At 43.7% G+C, this 24085-nt stretch overlaps 1 protein-coding gene across 1 annotated transcript in view; it reads right to left on the reverse strand.

The window, feature by feature from the left end:
• Window positions 1-412: 412 nt before the first annotated feature.
• LOC124112136 (cadherin-23-like) overlaps window positions 413-24085 on the reverse strand; it is a 39461-nt gene continuing 15788 nt past the window's right edge. Inside the window, exons 13-32 of the mRNA XM_048386244.1 lie at window positions 23839-24032; window positions 23174-23416; window positions 22584-22837; window positions 21883-22069; window positions 21265-21676; window positions 20263-20456; window positions 19016-19252; window positions 17299-17537; window positions 17015-17201; window positions 16200-16796; window positions 15173-15411; window positions 14889-15075; window positions 13224-13820; window positions 12247-12485; window positions 10431-10617; window positions 8013-8558; window positions 5177-5324; window positions 3672-3712; window positions 3109-3178; window positions 413-792 (exon numbers count right to left, since the gene is read on the reverse strand). Of these exons, the coding sequence (XP_048242201.1) occupies window positions 768-792; window positions 3109-3178; window positions 3672-3712; window positions 5177-5324; window positions 8013-8558; window positions 10431-10617; window positions 12247-12485; window positions 13224-13820; window positions 14889-15075; window positions 15173-15411; window positions 16200-16796; window positions 17015-17201; window positions 17299-17537; window positions 19016-19252; window positions 20263-20456; window positions 21265-21676; window positions 21883-22069; window positions 22584-22837; window positions 23174-23416; window positions 23839-24032 (5023 nt within the window). The 3' untranslated portion in view covers window positions 413-767. The remainder of the gene's footprint in view (window positions 793-3108; window positions 3179-3671; window positions 3713-5176; window positions 5325-8012; window positions 8559-10430; window positions 10618-12246; window positions 12486-13223; window positions 13821-14888; window positions 15076-15172; window positions 15412-16199; window positions 16797-17014; window positions 17202-17298; window positions 17538-19015; window positions 19253-20262; window positions 20457-21264; window positions 21677-21882; window positions 22070-22583; window positions 22838-23173; window positions 23417-23838; window positions 24033-24085) is intronic.

Consider the following 24085-nt stretch of genomic DNA (forward strand, 5'->3'; position numbering starts at 1 on the left):
AAACGCAATCGGAGAGAACCGTGGATTCGAACCAAAGATCATAGATTTCTGGCAAGCGTATTGGACGCGGTGAATATTTCCAAGCTTTCAATCTTTTTCAAGTAATCAGATGTTATACTTGAAGTTAAAAGAACAGTCCAGGCTGTGTGTACAAATTTTTATATTTGATTTAAAATAATACAAAAATAATGACATTACAACAGCTACAAAGTCTTATAATTAGCACTATATGACATTGTTCATCTATTAATTGAATATATTTATGTTCCTATTTCTTTGTGCAATCTGCCTTACGACATCTCCTTTTACTAATGTTGGCTATGAAATATAACATCTTTATGAAAATGCAGAAGAGATCATTGATAAAAATGTAGTTTTTTTTGTACGACTGACATTAACAGTTTCAAGTTAATAGACTGTATTAAAAACATCAACATTTAAAGAATGAAAAATAATATAAACAAAAAATATATCAATACGTTTATCTTGGCCAACTGTGTGCTGTTGTCAATTTAGTGTTATAAATAACAATCTGCCATATGTTTAACACAGGGAACAGCATTCCAATGTCAATGGATAGTGCGACGACTAATCATTAAATGACATAGCATCTTGGATGGTCCCATTGATTCCCTTTCTCCTCACAGTGTGTTCAGCCATATCCTGTACATGTCCACATGCTATACATATGTATATGGGAATATCCTCTCCGTTTCGATATGGTTGTGTGGACGTCTCCCCTCTGTAGTATGGGTATTCTCTCGAGGTTATTTGTGAAGGAAATGGTGTTCTCTGGAATACGAAAGTGTATGGTACAGTGAGTGAGGGGCGTTCCTTTCAGTCCTTCGTCAACTAAATTTGGTAGGAGTGAGGGAGTTGGTTCCAACGCCGCTTTTAACAATATTCCAGCTATATCACGTCGCGCCAGCTTACTGTGAGAGGTAAACCCGAAATGATGCAGGTCTGAGACCATTTTGGTGAAACCCACGAGCAGATATGGTGGTGACAAACCTAGAAACATTATCCAGGCGAACCGGGATTTGAACCCACGAATAGGTATTTGGCGTACCCATGGGAAGCAACTCTGCACAGCGAATTACGGCGCCTTAGCCGACTGGACCACCCGTGCCACATAATTTGGGAGCACACCAAAACTAATGTAAGTCGAGGACGTCTACCACGTTGGTGAAACGGAAGCCTCGAGATGCTGACAAACCTTGGATCATGAGTGAGTGAGTGAGTCAGTTATATTAAGGTGGCCTGTAAATAATTGAATCTGGACCAGACAACCACGTGATTGAAAGCATGAGTGAATATCGATACACGTCATCTTTGTAGGGTAAAGAACAAAGAACTACCTCACAGTACCCTACCGACCATCCGATTCCCATCTTGGTCTCAGACAAATATTCCCGAGGCAAGGGCGTTAACTGACTATTAAAGTCCAGTTTCCACCCTTGCCGAACTAGGCTGGAATTCCGAAGTTACAGATTGGCTGGACAAACGATGCTATGCATAGTCCAATCAAAATCGCGTAACGAACTAGACATCCGGTTCGTAAACAACATGGATTTCAACGTGCAGATTTCCGTTAAACTGCAGGCTTTGCAAAGCAGGTGTACCGCCAACTTGGTATCGACAGATATTTTGCATCTTTTCATGTGTTTAATCGAGATGCTCAAGTGATTGATGCACGTCGCGAGGTAAGGCCCGTTCATTACAAAATAGATTTTTGACTGGGCGAAGCCAGTTTGGTTGATGGAAACTCAAGCGATATGAGCGGAATCTTATTGCTCAATAGGAGGGACAAAACTCATAATAGCCACTGGTGGCGCTACGAACGTGCCAGGAAGTTCCAGGCTAGTTCGGCAAGGGTGGAAACTGGTCTTTTATAGTCAGTTAAAGCCTATGCCTTGGGAAGATGACAAATATGAGATAAGATGAAGTGAAATGGGGTTAAATGTCGCGTTCAAGATTATTGCACTTACATAGTGACGTGCGCGCACGTCTGTGTGTGTCTGCTTGTACTAGTCCGGAACATTCCGGTTCAATAGCCATAGCCAAGTGAGATACCATGCCGCAGTCTAACATGATTACCCCACCCAGACACAGTATACTGACTCCGAGCCAACCGGTCCTTGTTTTAGCCTCTTAATGCGGAAGCGCCAGGCAGGGTAACAACAAGGCCGGGGATCAGACATTCCGCTCTACGGCAGACGCTTTATCCGCTAGAGTGAGAGGGTGAATACGCCCGCTTTTAGCAATATTCCAGCAATATCACGGGGGACACCAGAAATAGGCTTCACACATTGTACCCCATCTTCCCGAGGCAAGAGAGTTTACTGACTCCAGTTTCCACTCTCGCCGAACAAGGCTGGCATCCCTGGGCTCGACCGTAGCGCCACCAGTGACTGTTACGAGTTATGTCCCTTCTATGCCTCTCCTAGGGACCAATCAGATTCCACCTCGTGTCATTTGTATTTGCTTCAAACAAAATGGCGGAGCCCAGTCAAGACGATCTGATCGATAATCAAGATCTATATTGTGATAAAACGGGTCTTACATCGTGAGGTGCATCAAATCACGTGAGTACCTTGAGTAAAATCATGAAAAGATTAGGGAAATATCTGTTGACAACGAGTTGGCGGTGCACATGCTTTGCAAATCCTGCAATCGACCGAAATCTACATGACAGTTTACGAACTGGATTTCGATTTCGTTGCGCGATTTTGATTGGACTATGCATTGACTCGTTAGTCCAGCCAAAATGTAACTCCATAATACCAGCCTAGTTCGGTAAGGGTGGAAACTGTTCTTTTAAAAGTCAGTTAACTCTCTTGCCTCGGGAAGATGATTGTACCAATGCCGAGCGAACGCTTAAAACCGCCGCCCTTTCCCACTAGACCACAAGGCGGTCTTAAAACAAGTATGACTTACTGGGGACCTACTGTGACACAGAATCAACAACCGTGAAGAACATGATCGTGTGATTCTGGTATTCAAACCCACGACAGAATGTCATTGAGGAACTGCAAGAACAAACTACCAGCCTCACCCCACACGTGCCCGCTAATGTTATGGACAGTTTGAATAAAGAAATATTCTTACAGATCATCGTCGAAGGGCTTTCCTGAATCGTCCTGGATCCCTCTCTCCAGCGTAGATTCCCGGGGGAACACTGAACAGCGAAGATGTATATAGGTAACAATACGCAGTGAATGTTGTTTAACGCCGCAGTCAGCATATTCCAGCAATATCTCGGCCGGGGACACCAGAAATGGGCTTCATGGTTTAACCACAAGCCTACTCACGACTTTATCAACGAAAGATATTTGATCATTAATCCCCACCTTTACCGTTACAATTTTGCGGAACGCTTGGCGTCTTCGGTCTGGCCACGATACACACAACGGATTCTCATACGTCAAGTGTATGTTTTAAAGGAATGACATCTGACTATCCCCATCAAAAGTTGAATATTTTATATAACTAATAGTCTCACAGTTAATCATTAATCAATCTTTTTATCAAATTGAGTGGGTGAGTATGGTTTTTACGCCGGCTTTGGCAATATTCTAGCAATATCTCGACCGGGGACACCAGAAATGGGCTTTGACTAGTAGCCTTCCCACGAATTTATCAAAGGAAATTGTTTGATAATAAATCCTCACCTTTACCGTTCCCCTTTTGCGGAATGCTTGGCGTCTTCGGTCTGGAATTAAACATAATGAATACGGTAATATGGTATTACAAGTACCCCAAGTTCGAACGACAACTATGTTCGAACAGCCGTATTTGATAGTGATTTGTCGCGTTATAACGAGAGGTATGACGTCATCAAAGCTGCCGACTTGAGAATGCGCGCGTTCGGCCTGTCAACATTGGGTTAATGTGAAATACTGTACACCTGTCAGAACATTTTGTTGTCTTTCAGAACTTTGGTGCCCGCGTCATGACAAAAGGAAGATTAAAATAGTGTGAACATTATAACACTACAAATATTCATATTTTGTGATAAGGTTTCAACTTTCAATTACTTTTTGAGTTTTAATGCCGACCGGCAAGAACTGTGTTGAGAAGTGTGCGCCAAAACACGTCTGTTCAGTCATCGAAACCCCGCTAAAACCCGCTAAATCAGGTGTTCGAAAATAGGTGACGTCATTCGAGTGCAGCGGAAGCGGAAGACGAGGTCATGGAGGTCACGCCTTTTATCGAGGATGTTTTTTCTTTCGGAATGTAGCTGGATATTCTATTGTTGAAGACATCACTGACAGACATAAAGCAAAAATTGAGTTTTGATTGACTTATCCCTCGAAATATCAGCCATGCCAACGTAACTGTTCGAAAACAGGCAAATATCCTAACCACACTACTAAAGCCCCATTCACATGGACACTTTTACTTACGTGAGTATATATACTTACATAAGTAAATTTACTTATGGTGGCATGTGAACGCATTTGCTTACGTGAGTAAATATACTCCAGGAGTAAAGAGACATGAGTAAAAGTATATTTGCTACACCTGATGAGGTCTAGTAAAAGTATATTTACTCATAAGTATAAATGCTCCTGGAGTATTTCTGGTCATGTGAACAGATTCTCTATTTGCTTATGTAAGCATATTAAATCCAAGTTACTGATAATCAGGAAAATACGGCTGTAGTTCCTTGCAAAGAACATAACATGTTCATAAAATGTTTCGCGTCTCATGCAAAAGTTATCGATCCACAGTTTATCATCAAATGATCGTTTGACGACATTGTTCCACCAGTGTTGAGAACGTTCTCTCTTCCACAGTTCTCTTTCCTGGCATAATCCTAAGACTTATCCCATACTAAGAAAGTATGGAAAGTCTCTCTTTCTCCTCTGGTTGACTATCTTCGACAGCGACATGGCCTCAAATGATAAAAGTCCACAATTTATTTATGAAATGATATTTACTTCTGCCTTGCATAAACTTCATGTGAACGCAATGTAAATATACTTTTGCTTACATGAGTAAATTTTGTCCATGTGAATGGGGCTTAAGGTTTACATAGCCAGAATTAGCTACTGATCACGCAACTCAGTTGCTATGGTGACACAATGAATATTAACCTGAAATACGTGCTTCCTGAAATGAAATGCCAACCTATACTCCACTGTGTTGCTATGGATACAATATCAAGGTTTACCTGCAATGCATGGCAAGAATTCCAAACAGCATCGCAGTCAGCAGCATGACGACTCCCCTCATCACCCATGTCTCAATGACGTCATCAGTTGACCTTGATGGTGGGTCATTTCCCGAGGTCGTTCTGTTGCTGCAGTCACACGTTGTAGCTGCATCAGAGGCACATCAACATCATCAGCAGCTGCATTCTCGTGAACTTAACAGGTTTGGTTTGGGGCTTAGGTATTTGATAGGCGTTACTAAGAGTGAGTGAGTTGGGTTTAACGCCGCTTTTAACAGTATTCCAGGTATATCACGGCGTGTCAGTTTAATGTGGGAGGAAAGTCCGAAGTGATGCAGGTATCAGACGTTTACCACTTCGATGAAACCTACGAGCACGGGTATGGTGCTGACAAACCTAGAAACATAATCGGGGCGAACCGGGATTTGACCCACAATCATAGGTTTCTTGCGTGCCCAAGGGAGGCAACTCTGCACAGCGAATCCCTAACCGTGCCCCCGCATTACAAAGAAGTTGACAAAGTAGACACAAATAATGGATAACAACTTCCTTATTTAATGTAAAGGCGACGTTTCGGCATAGATCCTTTTACCTTCGCCAAGTTGTTAAAGCCTAAATTATGTCTACTTTGTAATAGGGATTGACGTCGCGTTCAAGATTATTGCACCGATTTAGTGACTATATGCATGTGTGTGTGTGTGTGTGTGTGTGTGTGTGTGTGTGTGTGTGTGTGTGTGTGTGTGTGTGTGTGTGTGTGTGTGTGTGTGTGTGTGTCTGTGTCTGTGTCTGCTTGTACTCGTCCGGACTGATGCCGGTTTTTATCAGGCCCCGCTGTGTTCCGCTTTTCCGCAGTCGCGAAATATGTTTCAGAAATAACCATTTGGTGCAAATATACGTATCTTACAGAAAATCACTCGTGTAGAGTTTTGCATTTGTCTGACATAGAATTCTTTGAGTGGCATTTAGAAGTTGGAATGGTAACTAAGACAAAATTGTTATGGATGAGCACTTTCTTTATTACAATTGGGCGACGTTCAGGTGTAGATTTTAACACCGTTATCAAGCAAATGATGTACAAACTAGGTATGAGCATGATATATATACATAACAATAGACAGATGTTTATATAACAGATAAGGTTGATGTACACTGATTGACTAGGTAGTTGAGTAGAATTCGTCAAATATACTGCAGAATATTAAAATAGGAGTCGAAAGCTAGTTTAAAACTTGTAAAAGTAGGGTTACTGAAACGAACAGTCATTATTTCAATTGGGCAGATACGTATTTGAGGTGTCTGTGTTACAGGGAGAATAATTACAAGCAATCATTTAAATTTTGTACATTTTAAGAAATAGTTAAATGAGTCAATTTCGTTTTGTAGTAAAGTTGAACTTTGTATTATTGCTTACCGAGCGTGCATGTATGTTTACACTGGTGATTGTGAGGTAATATGCTATTCTAGCCGTTGAGAAGTTGATAACATTAAGTGCCTGCCACAAGTCAAACAGATGCAGAACTACGCAAATCACGATAAACTATGGTTAAAAGTTTGCAGAATTGTGTATACAATTTGAAAAATTGCTTGCAGACTTTACAAGAAGTGACTGCAGTATTTATTTTGGGGCCATGGAATATAACGGGGACTGTTTTATAGTACAATGAGATACCACGACGCCGTTAACATGGATTCCGCACTCAGACACTAACAAGTACACTCTTTTAACGTCTTTGGGGATGACGCTACCAGGGGTCGAACCACCGACCCACCTCTCTCCTGGCAGACGCTCTGTCCACTAGACCACAGAGGCGGTCCGTGTGCTTGAGATATATCATGGGTACAATGAGTGAAGCACATTTCCGATGTGCCTCGCCGTAATATTGCTAAAAGCGGCGTTAAATTTAAACCATACTCACTCACTCCTCCATCACCCGTGAACATATACGACTTCTCTACGGCGTAGTAATGACGTGTATCTATTTTCTCAGTTAATGGAATGACTCTTGGAAGTCAAATGAGCCAACTCCGTGCATGAACTTTGTGCGAATCCTACCACTGCATGACACTAAAGCAATGCGTGGAGCAGGCATCTACAATGACATGGTCATTCGTGACCAACTCGTGTTTTTCCGGGACAAGCCGAATGGCGACTCGTGCCCCTCTCATGGCCATTTTTGCGACCGGGTTCCGTCTTGGCGCAAACGGGCATACCTAAAACAATTGTCAACTCTTTGCGTAATGGTTCACATATATTTCCCTATATATTGTATATATTTCAGATGCAAGTTACAGCACATCGGGACATTCGGAATTATACAGTATGATTGAACACATTTAACTGTGTCTTGTGTATATTTTAAGATGCAAGACATATATAAAATCAAAAATTATTTCCGAGGGATTCTTTGACGAAGAACTTGAAATCATACGCGCATTCTGATTGGACATAACATTCATCGATAGGGGGACGAGTCTTCTTGCAGGTTACGGAAAGGGGCGAGTGGTGACGAATGTGACATGGTTTATATTGCACAGGCTGTCATTCGTTAGTGCGATGTAAGCTGAACGCTCATTGGTCTGGTCGTTCCATGCTTCCCCTCGCTGGAACCAGGCCTCTGATTCGATGATTTAAAATAGCGACTTCACTGCATAGCTACCCTACTGTTGATTCCTACCAAATGCCAAATTTTGCAGTCTTTCCTCCCACAAGTAACTTACACACTGTGATTTTATGAAACAAAATGGATGAAAGCGACGTTAAATCCACTCACTCACTCAAAGAACCGAATGAACTTACCTCATCATTTTTGAGTTAATGTGTTTGCAGTAATCTTACCTTCTGATGTTGTTGCCGTAGTAACGGAATCACAAATAGTACTGTTTCCACAATTTTCGAATAAAATCTGTAGATGTCCAGTGACCTTTAATTCCGGGCTTCCGCCATCTGAGACCACAATTTGAACATTTTCAACAAGGTCATCTACAGCGCTACCTACTGGTGAACTTAGAAGAGTTACCTCCCCTGAACTGCTCACTGAAACGTATGGATTCGACCCGGAATCGATAGCAAAACTGAGGCTTGGTCCGTCGTCGTCAACAGCAGTTAACATCACCAGTGACGTTCCAGGTGCCGTGCCGCATGCCACGTCCACAGTTGTCATGGTTTCTGATAAAGCTGGCTGTATGTCATTGAAGTTGTGAACAATCACTCTCTGCATGGCGGAGGTGCTTCTTGTCGGCGTCCCCATGTCAGAAACTAGAATTGTGACGTCATAATAACCAGTTCCCCCAGTCGAAGGGTCAAAGTCCAAATGAGATGACGTTGTCATGCGTCCAGTGGATGGATCAATGGTGAATTTGTTTGGCTCGCTGGCACCTGTATCTGAAAGACATATCACTTGATTGAAGATCATCTCATTTACACCAGCGAAATCCACTGGGCGGGAATGAGTGAGTTGGGTTTAACGCCGCTTTAAACAGTATTCCAGTTATACCGCGGCATGTCAGCTTAATGTGGGAGAAAAGCCCGAATTGATGCAGGTCTCAGACGTTTACCACTTCGGTGAAACCCACGAGCACGGGTATGGTGCTGACAAACCTAGGAACATAATCGTGGCGAACCGGGATTCGAACTCACGATCATAGGTGTAAAGGACCAACTCTGAACAGCAAATTGCGACAGCTTAGACGACTGGGCCACCTGTGCCCTCTGATACAAATGAACTTCAGATCGTATCGTTACTATGGAATATGCTTTAAGTAAGTGGGGTTTTACACATATGTAAGCAATGTTCAATCAGGTTTCTGGCGTGCCCAAGGGACGCAACTCTGCACAGCGAATCACGGCGCCTCAGACGACTGGGCCACCCGTGCCCCGGCGGATCGGGAGCCTAAATTTAGCGGTTTGTTAAAGACACCAGAGTACTGGAGGAACAATTACCTAATATACAGTTTGAGAGACATGGGTGTGCTAAACCAGCTAGTTAGAAACAATCAACAGATTAATTGCAACTTCCAGTTATTTAAGTTTCAATATATGAGTGAAGTACTACACATATTTATTATAGTATTGGAGCATTTATAACTTTTTTCTAAACCTGATCATGAGTAAATATATGTCATTGGTGGCGATCTTCATTTCAGCCAAACATAAGCCAGAAAACTGGCAGCTCGTATTTATTCAAAAATTTAACCGCAATTGATTTATAAGAAAGCTCTACTGAACATCCTCTTATCATTTGAAACTAGATATATACTCTACAGCAAAAGAAACGTCACTTAATGAAAATATTTCATGAAAGTTTCCCATTGAAATAACGATGCATTTTTTACTTTAGTCTGTATCAAAATGTAATGTTAACTGCCAAAAAGGGACACAAATATGGAGATAATGGGTCGCCAAACTGCAGTTTAAGAAACAACCATGGAGCCTCGAATGCTTTCCATGAAAATCAAAATTCACTTGCGTTTCTATGTGCCTTTTTGTAATAAACGGGGGCGGTGGGGTAGCCTAGTGGTTAAAGCGTTCACTCGTCACGCCGAAGACCCGGGTTTGATTCCCGACATGGGTACAATGTGTGAAGCCCATTTCTGGTGTCCCCCGCCATGATATTGCTGGAATATTGCTAAAGGCGGCGTAAAACCATTCTCGGTCACTCTAATAAACGGCACCCCAAGTGGATCCAACATCCATGTATCGATACCAGCGCCATACTAAGACTTCCGAAGAATCAGATAAACCAGTTATGACGACTGACGCAATTCCCTACTTTGACTTGTAACCTATGTTCCCGTATTTTTCACGTTAACAATTGACTTACCTTTGCATGTGTTTGTAATGGGTACCACCAGTGTGCCAGGATACGCTCTCCTTTTCGCGAACACCCGGTATCCTCACCGTTGGATAGTGATTCATAAACACATGCTCATGATACAGTCGGAATCACTGGACTGTGCTTTTAGCGAAGATTACTACGGGTTATGGAAATGGTTTTGTCCCTTTTACTTAGGTAAAGACCAGCATACATGATGGACGATGTGGCTAAAATAAAACACACCGGGTGACTGGTATTTATGGTTACAGTAAGTGCTTCAAAACGTACATAGTTTTTCTCTGAATGGAAGTGTTAAACCCACTTTTCAGGACATCCAGTGATGAGTCCCTTTTGTGCATGCAAGGCCAAGGTATGTGTTTAATCATTTTCTGAAACACTATTCTTATTCCGTCCGCCGCAGTTGCTTTTAATTAGTTTACCTGTCAAGACCGAGTCGATACTGTAAACAACGTTGCCATCGCTCCCGAGGTCAGCATCGGTGGCAGTAACTACGATGACCTCATATCCTAGGGGTTCATCTTCATCGACGGTCAATACTGGAAATTCACCGCTAGTGTCTGGTTGCGGGCTCTGGTATACAGGGTCAAACTCGTTCTGGGGCGTAATCTGACAAATAGAAGGGAAACACATCTACACTTGTATTATGTAGAAGAAAATAAATCGTCGAAGTTAATTATGGCCTGAATGTCGTGTTCTCACTCCATCCGCAGGTGACCCGTGAAGAGCGGGTAGAATCGGTCTTCAGCAACCCATGCTTGCCTTAAAAGGCGACTATAGGGATCGGGTGGTCAGGCTCGCCGACTTGTTTGATGCATGTCATTGATCCCAATTGCGTGGATCGATACTCATGATATCAATCACTGGATTGTCTGGTCCAGACTCGATTATTTACAGACCGCCGTCATGTAGCTGGAATATTGCTGAGTGCGGCGTTAAACAACAAACCAACCAACCAACCATCCGCAGGTTTCGCGCTTTGTTGTGATGACCTGCAAGTATACTATTCAAAAGAAGTTAAAGAATACACGATTCTTTCATGACTATAGTTAATCTATATATGGAAGAATCGGATGCTCTTTACTTCTTTTGAATACTATTAGTATACAGACTCCTATACCTTTACAATGATTTTAGACCGCTTCAGTGGTCTAGTGGTAGAGCGTCCGCCCGGAGAGCGGAAGGTCCGGGATTCAATCTCAACATTCTCGCGATCTCGCATTCTCGTGTTTTGGGCATATTTAGCTCGTTTCCATAGGTCGAGATCGCGAGAATGCGAGATCGCGAGAATGTCCCTTACAGTATTCCATAGCCGTGTCATATCAAAAGACGTTGAAAGATTGTACTTCTTGATTGTTACCCTGCATGGCGATCGGCATTAAGGGGCTAAAACAAGGACCGCTCGGCTCGGAGTCTGTATACTGTGTCTAAGTGGGGTATTCATGTTAATCTATGAATGTGGTATGGTATCTCAGTCGGCTATCACTAAAAAATCGGCATTAGTTCGGACTAGTACAAGCACACACACACACACACACACACACACACACACACACACACGGCTTGCATGTCGCTATAGAAGTGCAATAATCTTGGACGCGACGTTAAGCTCCATTTCATCTCACCTGTGATGACTTTCGTGAGTGAGTGAGTGCGATTCAGGATTGGTATATGCCGTCTTTAGCAATACTACAGCCACTTCACAGCGGGGGACACCAGAAATGGGCTTCAGACATTGCACCCAAGTGGGGAATAGAACCTAGCATTTGATGTGACGTGTGAACGTTTTAACCACAAGGCTAACCCACTGTCCACATTAATTGGCCCACGACTTTGGTAACTCCCTAAACTTAGCATAGACCTATCTCCACATGGAATTACGACTGACCTAACTATACTTACACGTACATATAGCATCGAACTGACCTTGGGAAACGTGGCCACAGGTTGAACATAAAAAATCCCCCTACACCCGTGAAGATCTTGGGTAGAATAGGTCTTCAGCAACCAATGCTTGCCGTAAAAGGCGACTATGCTTGTAAGAGGCAACTAACGGGATCGGGTGGTCAGGTTCGCTGACATGGTTGATGCATGTCATCGTATCCCATGACGTCAATCACTGGATTGTCTTGTTCAGACACGATAATTTACAAGCCGACGTCATATAGCTGGAATACTGTTCGGCATTAAACAACAAACACACACATCCCCGGTCTTAGTCGTCAGGCGAATATTTACCTCAACCACGACAACAGTGACACCCGTTCTGGCATCAACAGCGTGGTCGACGGCGGTGACGATCAGGGAGTAGGTGAAGTTTACCGACGCGGCGCCTTCGTAGTCAACGACCTGCACGTACAGATCGTCCCCGTCAAGACGGAACATGCCGTCGTTGTTGCCGTCGATGATGTTGAAAGTAAACTGGCCTTTGGTTCCATTGTCGGCGTCGGTCGCAGTGAAGGTCAGTATTAGGCTCTCTGGTTGATCAGGGAAAACATAATTATCTACATTAGGATACCATATCTAACAGTAAACATTTTTCTATAACAAGGACGATGTATCGTTTGTTTTTGTTGTTTGTTTAACGCCGCACTAGGCAATTTTCCAGCTATATGACGGCGGTCTGTAAATAATCGAGCTAAAACCACACAATCCAGTGATTGGCATCATGAGCATCGATCCACGCAATTGGGATACGTTGACATGTATCAACCAAGTCAGCGAGTCTGACCTCCAGATCCCTCTAGTCGCCCCGTCACTAACGGGATCGGGTGGTCAGGCTCGCTTTCTTGGTTGATGCATGTTATCGTATCCCAATTACGTGGATCAATGCTCATGATGTCAATCACTGGATTGTCTGCTTCAAACTCGATTATTTACAGATCATTGTCATGTAGCTGGAATATTGCTAGTGCGGCGTTAACCAACAAACAAACAAACTGAGTTGACACAATTTATGGATAACAACTTCTTTAAGTACTGTAAAGGCGACGTTTCGGTACAGATCATCATACCGTTGTCAAGCCAGTGATTAATCAACATTGCCATTAGATTGTGAAGACAAGTTGTAATCATCACTTATAATATCAAATAAGCAACTGCGAATGCGGGAACGATAAAATTGTGTTTATATTAAATGTCTGACTAAAAGTTTCTTAAATCATGGGCAGCACAACAACAACTTTAATTTAAACTTTCTTTTGAATTTCAATTACCTGCCGTGGCATTTTCTGGGACAGCGACTGTGTGAAGTGACTTTGAGAATGTCGGCGTGAAGAGGTTTGTGTCATTACTACAAACTGTGCTGGTGTCGCAGTTTTCAAAAAGCACCAACAAGTGACCCTTTCCCTGAAGATTTGGGGAACCCCCATCGGACACCAATAACGGTATCCATTGGGCCAAGTCTGTAACAGCTCCACCTGTTGGTGAGGCTATGAGAGTTACCTCCCCTGAAACACTGTCAACAGACACAAAGGGGTTGGCTCCTGCTTCTATTTCGTAAACAAGAGACGGACTGTCCTCGTCATCTGCCGACAACGTCGCGAGTAATGTCCCCGCAACAACGGCACAGGCTACGTTGGCGGTGTAGGTGTCGTTTGAAAATTTTGGTGTGATGTCGTTGACGTTGGTGAGGTTGACACGTTGAATTGCTGAGGTGGTCTTTGGAACAGATCCTTTATCGGAGACGGTGATCGTGACGTCATAATACTTCACCCCTCCCGTTGATTGGTCGAAGTCAAGACCAGAACTGGTTTTGAGTTTGCCTGTTCCAGATTCGATAATGAAGACGCCTGGCTTGTTGCTATTTGTATCTGTAAACATGGTGCAGAGTTGATGATAATTAGTAAAGTTCCTATGGGCTGACATTTGTATTCCAGTGTTATTCTCATGACATTTGACCGCTCCGTTATTCTGACAGATGGATTTTGTTCAGTCATGGTAGAATGGAGATAAACAAATCGGTGTTTTTAATGTAGAGCTTGGTTACCTGTAGATGCAGCCGCACTCAATTTAACATTTAAAACCCTTACGCTTCGTTTGGTTCCAAATTCAATTTAGCACGTTTAAATCTACAGGTAACCCAGCTCTACATTGAAAACACAGTATGTTTATATCTCAATTAACCCATGTCAGTTTACACTATTAAGTCGTGTGTTTGACAAATAAGATTGCCTTGGGATAATCACATGAAACCTAATATCCTAACTTTAAACTGTTCGGAAGCAAAGTTTTCTGTATTTTGTAAGTAATGTTATTGGGTCCTATAAAGTTATATCATTTAAATAATTCATGTCCGTCCACCTGAGGATGTATCGCATCAAATTCCCGAGCAAGGGAGCTAACTGACGACGAACGTCATGTTTCCACCCTTGCCGAACCAGGCAGGTATTATGGAGTTACAGTTTGGCTGGACTAACGAGTATATGCATAGTCCAATCAAAATCGCGCTCCGAAATCAAAATCCGGTTCATAAACTGTCATGCAGATTTCGGTCGATTGCAGGATTTGCAAAGCATGTGCACCGCCAACTTGTCAACAGATATTTTCCTAATCTTTTCATGTTTTTAATAAAGGTCCTCACTTGATTTGATGCACTTCGCGATGTGAGACCCGTTTATCACAATATAGATCTTTATTATCGATCAGATCGTCTTGACAGGGCGGCGTCACTTTGTTTGAAGCAAATGCAAGTGATACGAGAGGTGGAATTTGATTGGTCCATAGGAGAGGCATAGAAGGGACATAACTCGATAAAATTAGTGGTGGCGCTACGATCGAGCCCAGGAATGCCAGCCTAGTTCGGCGAGGGTGGAAACTGGACTTAAAGTGAGTTAACTCTCTTGCCTCGGGAAGATGAATTACATGGACGACTTGTGTACCTGACACAACTGACGTAACGCTGTACGTCACATCACCGTCTTCTCCGAGGTCCGCGTCAGTCGCTGTAACGGTGACAACGTCAAAATCAGGGCTGACATCCTCATCCACAGTTAAACCAGGGAAGTATCCAGCAATATCCACAGACGGACTGCTCCACACTGGCACAAACTCGTTCTCAGGGGAGACCTACATAAAAAGGATCGGATATATTTTTTTTTATTCTTCGTCTATTTGGAAAGCGGAAGACATTTGCCAATAAACGACCGTTTTAATACACATATACCTCCACAATGACGACGGTGACGCCTGTTCTTGCATCGGCAGCGTGGTCGATGGCGGTGACAGTCAGGGAGTATGTGAAGTTTATGGACGATGCTGCCTCGTAGTCCAAGACTTGCACGTACAGGTCGTCTCCATCAAGTCGGAACATTCCGTCGTTGTTGCCGTCGCTGATGTTGAAAATAAACTGTCCGTTGGTTCCGTTGTCGGCGTCGGTCGCAGTGAGGGTCAGCAGTAGGGTCTCTGTACAAGTCGGACAACGATTATACTGATTAGTTCAAATGATGAGTGAGTGAGGTGAGTATAACGCCACTTTCAACAGTATTCCAGTTATTTCACGGCGTGTGAACTCCAGTTATATCACGGCGTGTCAGCTTAATGTCAGGGAAAGCCCGAAGCGATGCAGGTCTCAGTGAGTGAGTGAGTAAGTGAGTTGGGTTTACGGCGCTTTTAACAGTATTCCAGTTATATCACGGCGTGTCTGATTAATGTGGGAGGAAAGCCCGATGTTATGCAGGTCTCAGATGTTTACAACTTCGGTGAAACCAACGAGCACGGGTATAGACTGACAAACCTAGAAACATCATCGGGGCGAACCGGGATTCGAACCCACAATCATAGGTTTCTGGCGTGCCCAAGGGACGCAACTCTACACAGCGAATCGTGGCGCCTTTAGACGACTGGGCCACCCGTGCCCCTTGCAAGTCTCAGACGTTTACCACTTTCGTAAAACCCACGAGCATGGGTATTGTGCTGTCAAACCTGGAAACATAATCGGGGAGAACCGGGATTCGAACCCACGATCATAGGTGCAAAGGACCAACTCTGAACAGCAAATTGCGACAGCTTAGACGACTGGGCCACCTGTGCCCTCTGATACAAATGAACTTCAGATCGTATCGTTACTATGGAATATGCTTTAAGTAAGTGGGGTTTTACACAGATATTAGCAATGTTCAATCATTAGGACGCTGGAAGACGCCAATAATGGGGGAGTTCCTTATTAACAGAGGCGATTGTGATAAACATACCTCCAGTCGCGTTTTCGGCAATCCTGACAGTGTGAAGATGTTGAGAGAATACAGGAGCGTAGACGTTGGTGTCGTTGTCACAGTCGCTATTGGTGTCGCAGTTTTCAAAAAGAACCAACAAGTGACCCTTTCCCTCTAGATTTGGGGAACCCCCATCGGACACCAATAACGGTATCGATTGGGCCAAGTCTGTAACAGCGCCACCTGTTGGTGAGGCTATGAGAGTAACCTCCCCTGAAACACTGTCAACAGACACAAAGGGGTTGGTTCCTGCTTCTATTCCGTAAACAAGAGACGGAGTGTCCTCGTCATCTGCCGACAACGTCGCGAGTAATGTCCCCGCAACAACGTTGCAGGCTACGTTAACGGTGTAGGTGTCGTTTGAAAATTGTGGTGTGATGTCGTTGACGTTGGTGAGGTTGACACGTTGAATTGCTGAGGTGGTCTTTGGAACAGATCCCTTATCGGAGACGGTGATCGTGACGTCATAATACTTCACCCCTCCCGTTGATTGGTCGAAGTCAAGGAGAGAACTGGTTTTGAGTTTGCTTGTTCCAGATTCGATAATGAAGACACCTGGCATGTTGCTATTTGTATCTGTAAACATGGTGCAGAGTTGATAATAATTTAGTAAAATTTAGGGGGTTGAAATTTAATTGTATGGGGAAATAAAAATCTGTCGAAAATTGTCGAAATATTTTGGGTTGACGAAATACAGAGCTGCTTGTTTGTATGTCATAAAAGCAACGGTTTTAGTACAGGACGTTGATTGAACATGAGCATCAATGATGTATATTGAGTCATATCTCTCGTACCTGACACAACTGACGTAACGCTGTACGTCACATCACCGTCTTCTCCGAGGTCCGCGTCAGTCGCTGTAACGGTGACAACGTCAAAATCAAGGCCGACATCCTCATCCACAGTTAAACCGGGGAAGTATCCAGCAGCATCCACAGACGGACTGCTCCACACTGGCACAAACTCGTTCTCAGGGGAGACCTACATAAAAAGGATCGGATATATTTTTTTTCATTCTTCGTCTATTTGGAAAGCGGAAGACATTTGCAAATAAACGACCGTTTGAATACACATATACCTCCACAATGACGACGGTGACGCCTGTTCTTGCATGGGCTGCGTGGTCGATGGCGGTGACAGTCAGGGAGTATGTGAAGTTTATGGACGATCCTGCCTCGTAGTCCAAGACTTGCACGTACAGGTCGTCTCCATCAAGTCGGAACATTCCGTCGTTGTTGCCGTCGCTGATGTTGAAAGTAAACTGTCCGTTGGTTCCGGTGTCGGCGTCGGTCGCAGTGAGGGTCAGCAGTAGGTTCTCTGTATAAGTCGGACAACGATTATACCGATACAAGATTAAACTTCTAATAGGTGGCGGTCGGGTAGCCTAGTGGTTAAAGCGTTAGCTCGTCACGCCGAAGACCCGGGTTCGATTCCCGACATGGGTATAATGTGTGAAGCCCATGTCTGGTGTCCCGACGTGATATTACTGGATTGTTGCTAAAAGCGGCGTAAAATCATTCTCACGCACTCTAACGGCGCTTATGCTGAAAAGTAATGACCATTGCCGCCAATGACAGCGCCCCTTGCTTTGGGGGTTAAAACCAGCGTCTCTGGTCAACCAGAAAAACATTTTTCAATTACAAATTCATTGACACAGTCAGTGTCAGTGTATCTGGTACAATGATGTCTCTGTCCATTAATATCCTGGAAGTAACCAAACAAGGGCTCCACACATTGTACATGTCGGGAATCGAACCCTCCACCGCCCTCCGATCACGCCTTTAGTATACGAATATTGGCATTTGGTATACGAACCTTGGCATGTGGTATAGGAACATTGGCATTTGGTATAGGAACATTGGCATTTGGTATAGGAACATTGGCATTTGGTATACGAACATTGGCATTTGGTATACGAATATTGGCATTTGGTATACGAACTTTGGCATTTGGTAAAGGAACTTTGGCATTTGGTATACGTACATTGGCATTTGGTATACGAACCTCTTGTACGTGTGTATTTGTGAATACAGTTTATTTTAGTACCGACCGATTTTACAGAGCTTGTGATGGCCGTTGTATAGTGTAAAATATGTAGGTAGTATCTAGACCTTGTTTTTGACGGGCTAGCAGTAGTGAGTGAGCGAGTTGAGTTTAACGCCGCTTTTAACAGTATTCTTGTTATATCAATATTTCTAGTTACAGCTTAATGAGGGAGGAAAGCCCCAAGTGATGCAGGTCTCAGGCGTTTACCACTTCGGTGAAACCCACGAGCACGGGTATTGTGCTGATAGACCTAGAAACATAATCGGGGCGAACCGGGATTCGAACCCACAATCATAGGTTTCTGGTGTGCCCAAGGGACGCAACTCTGCACAGTGAATCGTGGCGCCTTAGACGACTGGGCCACACGTGGCCTCGGCTAACAGGAACAAAGGGAACATTCGTTGCATGAATGTTCCCTTTTTCCAGCATGAGATCAGAACAGTAGCACCGAACTTGTCTGTTGACGCCTTTACGTCGTATTCATGGTGACCACCACTTTCAATTCAGCAGTGTCGAGAGAGGCCACTAACGGGACCGCGTGGTCGGGCTCGCTGACTTGGTTGATGCATGCCATCGATCCCAATTCCGTGGATCGATGCTCATAATATTAATCACTGGATTGTCTGGTCCAGATTCGATTATTTACAGACCGCCATCATATAGCTGGAATATTGCTGCGTGTGGCGTTAAACAACAAACAAACATAACTTTTACATAAGAATTCATGAGCAAATGGCATTTCTCCTTACCTCCAGTGGAATTCTCTGTCACAGACACGCTGTGCACTGCTTTGCTAAATACGGGGGTATTGTCGTTGACGTCTGTGATGACGATATCCAACGCCTGAGTCACAGTATGGCCGGCGACGTCGCCGACGTGAAGAATAACGTCAAGGATACCGGACGCTAAAGACTCGAAGTCGAGCGCTCCCTTGAGAGATATCTCCCCTGTCGAACTGTTTATCGCCAGGAGACCACTATCTGTACCTAATGAAAAAACACCAGGCATTTAAAATTAGGTAAATGGTGAATACAGGGGAAACAATAATAATATTATTAAAGGCAGGTATCTAAGGAATATTATTAAGTAAATTGAAGGCTGACAATAAGGAAAGGAGAATTGTAAAAGTAGGGAAATAAAAAGCTGAATACAGGGCAAAGGAAAATTAACAACAGTGAAACTGGAAGTTGTTAATTTTTGTTTTTTGTAATTTTTTTGTTGTTTTACGCCGCACTCAGCAAAATTCCAGCTATATGACGGCGGTCTGTAAATAATCGTGTCTAGACCAGACAATCCAGTGATTGACATCATGAGCATCGATCCACGCAATTGGGATATGATGACATGCATCAACCAAGTCAGCGAGTCTGACCACCCGATCCCGTTAGTCACCTCTTACGACAAGCATACCCGCCTTTTACGGCAAGCATGCATTGGGTTGCTGAAGATCTATTCTACCCCGGATCTTCACGGGTCGGAAGTTGTTCCGGGTCGGCAATGGGAAGTTAATAGTTGAAATGATAATGGCAATGGCAAACTAAGGGGGAAATACAGGTGAAATAGGAAGGTTAATACTAGGTTTTGGTACGGCTTGTTTAGCCATACATATTTATTCTAGTACATAGAACTTCATACATTCTTCCTTTGAAGCCTAGGGTGAGTGAGTGAGTTTGGTTTTACGCCGCTTTTAGCAATATTCCAGCAATATCACAGCGGGGGACACCAAATGGGCTTCGCACATTGTACCCATGTCGGGAATCGAACCCGGGTCGTCGGCGTGACGAGCGAACGCTTTAACCACTTGGCTACTCGACCGATCTTGAAGCCTAGAACTTAACCAAACAAAAAAATCCCAAACAGATAATATTGTATGATTGCGACTTGTTTCGTCAGGTCAATGAATGATTACTCGACTCGGTTGCTGAAGGCCTATTCTACCCCGGATCTTCACGGGTCGCAACAATCAAATAAGTGTACCCGGTCAGTCGTACTATACCTTGGAGACTGAAGGTGAGGGTGTCGTTCTCATCCGCGTCGCTGACGATGTAGCCTCTCGCGACGTCCGTCCCCACTGGAATCTCTTCAGGAATGTATATCACCTTGGTAACCGTGACGACAGGAGTCTCGTCGTTTGAGTCCAAGACGTGGACTACTAGAGTTTGGTCCACCGTGTACTTTCCGTCTGTGGCGCTGGTTCCGAGAATAATCAGGTCACGATAAATACATTATTTGTTCTTCGGAATCGCTTAATCTGTTTGTGTGTTAATTATTGGAGTTTGGGGAGTTTAAATAATGGGTGATTAAGACGTGATTTCACTCAATGAAGTAACCCTTGAAGCCATTTATGAGTACAGTGTTTGTGTGCATCGCCAAAGTTAATCATACAGTGCCAAGTTTCTTGCAGCTATGTTTGTTTTACAGAAACACGATGAACCTCTATGTGAGCATATTGTGAACATAAGTCAACAGTGTGTTTTAGAAATAAGGTATTGAACCAATGTAAGGAGCTTAAAAGTAGTTCCTACTACGCAACGTCAATCGCATATTTATTGGATCGTGATGCCAAGTTTATTGCTTCGATGACACAAGTAAAAAAAAACAAGATAAAAAAACCCATTATGATATCATTAGCGCTAAGACTACCGAGGAGCAAAGATGACTTTTTTTGAATTGGACAAAGGTCTTTTTTGAGTCTGTAAATACCAAATGAATACAATTAATTACTTCAGAATATCATTAGAACATTAGACATTGGAATTTGGAACGTACCGCTACAGAAAAAGATCACGGTGTTTGAAGACCAATTACAGCTTGTATTAATGTTCTTGTATTATAAAGATCATTGAAAACCAACAGACTAATATAACAACCAATTTTTCCTGTAATTTGTACACATCAATGACTGTGTATAATAAATTAATCCATTTTAAATTGAAACTGAATTAATTACACTGATAAGTAACCAATACGATCATATTCTTGACACGTGTACTCTCACCTAATAACAACAGCATGGCAACGTTCTTGCTCGAAGTCTAGTTGCTGGTCGACTTTCAACATTGACCCGTCAACCTTGAACTTGGTATCAGAAGTGCTGAAGGTCACTGAATCTCCATCGGCGTCATCGGCCATCAGAAAGACGACGTCATCTCCGACACTGGCGTTTTCAAAAACGTCCACTTCCTGAACAGTGATGTTCCACAAGGGCGGGTTGTCATTGGCCCCTGTGACGTCGACGTTCAAAGCACCTTGGATAGAGCGAGGTGAAGAGCCTGCGTCTGTGGCAGTGATGTTGACGGTGTAGTAGTTGACGCCGCCTGTGACGGCATCAGCGTCCAGCTGCCCGGAAACTCTCAACTCGCCACTTGATGTGTCTATTGTAAATGTTCCGGTTATCTGGGTTCCAGAATCTAAACATACAGCGATAGAGCTTCAGTAAATATAAGACGTCAACGAGAAGAAGACCTTAAAAAAACCGCCCATGCCTTGCCCTTAGTCTCATTAAACAGAGTGATCTAATGGCCAAGGAGATGGCAAGCCTGTGTTAAACTTTTGCCAAGTTAAGATCGCAATGGTGAATAGCACCTTATACCTTAACGGTTTACAGATGACCCACCTGTTGTGATGGACGTCACTGCATAGACAACCCGACCATCGTCACCGTGGTCACTGTCTGTGGCGTTGAATGAAGTTACAACTGTTCCCATGGTAACATCCTCAGACACAGCGACGTCAGGGAACAATCCGCTTCCGCCTAAGACCGGTGTCGTAAACACAGGAGTGTATTCGTTTTCTGGGAGTACCTGTGCATCATAAAACAACCTAAATCCCCTTTCAAATTGAGGAAAACATAAATGGGATGCTGAAGACCAATTCGAACAGGGATCTTCACGGGTGTCGCTAAAATATTACGTTGTTGTCTGTTGTGTAATGCCGCACTCAGACAATATTTCAACTATATGACGGCGGTCTGTAGAAAATCGAATCTGGACCAGACAATCCGGTGATTAACATTATGCGCATCGATCAACGCAACTGGGGCATGCATCAACCAAGTCAGCGAGCCTGACCACCCGACCCCGTTAGTCGCCTCTTACAAGAATGTGTTGCTGAAGACAAAACACGGTGGCGATGCAATAATCACATTGTAAATTATTTCATACGAACACTCATTCATTGTGAATGTTAATTTTAACCTAGCCATACTTATTCCACTCCAGTTTGAAATAAATAACGATAAATCATTTTTCACCTACCATCGTGTCATACTGTTAGGATTATGCAGGCGGAAGTACGTATAAAATACGAGTTATCTACCTTGATTGAAACTATAGATGTCGCTGTGAGCTGGATGTCGCCGCTAGGATTGTCTATCGCTAAGACCTTGATATTCAGCATGTAATCTGTGCTCCCCAAGGTCTCATAATCGACAGCATTAACTCCCGAAATAAGCTGTGTGCCGGACAGTTGGAAGTAACCATTGGGGTCGCTGGTGCTGTCGATGGACATCGCGACGGTGCTGAAGTCACCACTGTCCACGTCATTGCAAGTGATCTCGGACAAAACAAGACCTAGAATGTAAAAAATATTGGTGATGAAGGAGCTTCCTAATTTGTCCCGCTAGTCGCCTCTTAAGACAAGCATAGTCGCCTTTTACGGCAAGCATGGGTTGCTGAAGACCTATTCTACCCCGGCTCTTCATGGGTCACCTGCGGATGGTCATAATTTACTTCGACGATATCTTCTGCTACATAATACAAGTGTAGATGTGTTTCCCTTCTATTTGTCAGCAACTCAATAATAATTATTTTTATATTTTACTGTGTTCCTTAATGCAGACTTGATAATGTCCGATTTTATCCACATTTACAGATAGAAGTAACACAGAACAAATGCTTCTTGTGTACCTGATGCTGAATTCTCCGTCACAGTCACCTGGCCGGAAGTGACCCCGCATATAGGTGTGTTGTCATTGAGGTCAACAACGGAGAAGTTCAAGGTTACCGAGTCTTGTAAGCCCGCTGAGTCTGTCACGGTCAAGGTAAGGTCATCAACAAGAGTCACGTTTCCTGGGCTGTCTCGATCAATCCGCTTAGCAATGCTGAATGCCCCTGTGGAACTGTCAATGTTGAAGAAGTCGGATCCCGTGCCTGCCATTATAGCATTAGAATATGAACGAACAACGTAAATCAAATGTCTGCAGTCAACCGAGGGTCATTCCTCACACGTAAATGGATGGGCGTATGGATGGATTGTTTGATGGGTGGATGGAAAATAGATGGATAGTTAGATATCACGAGCAACGAACAACCAGGACACAGAGTTTGACCATCTGATCTTATTTTATTAGTTTAGTTGACACGGGCGGTGGAGTAGCCTAGTGGTAATAGCGTTCGCTCGTCACTTCAAAGGTTCGATTCCCACATGGGTACAATGTGTGAAGCCCATTTCTTGTGTCCCCTGCCGTGTAACCCTCTGGGCTAGCACTATAAAACCAGCATTAGTCCGACCTAGTACAATCAGGCACGCGTTTATATACTTGATATATAAAGGCTTGTGTCTAGGTTCCCACCTGAGATACTGTAGGCGAGGATGTCTCCTGCATCCGGGTCCTCGACTGACAGGAAGCCGCCCACGCCCATCCCGACCGGAAGTTCCTCCAACAGTACCAGGGGAGGGATCAGCGTTATCGCCGGCTGCTCGTCCATCACGTTGCCCACGTTGATCGTCAGGGAGACGTTTGCAGAGTATGTGGTGTCTTTGGCACTGCAAACATTCAGGTTATTGTATTTGTGGCCTGAGTTTAAATCTTAGAATTC

This window comes from Haliotis rufescens, unplaced genomic scaffold (genome assembly GCF_023055435.1).
Source record: "Haliotis rufescens isolate VD_foot unplaced genomic scaffold, xgHalRufe1.0.p SCAF_6, whole genome shotgun sequence".
NCBI lineage: Eukaryota > Metazoa > Mollusca > Gastropoda > Lepetellida > Haliotidae > Haliotis > Haliotis rufescens.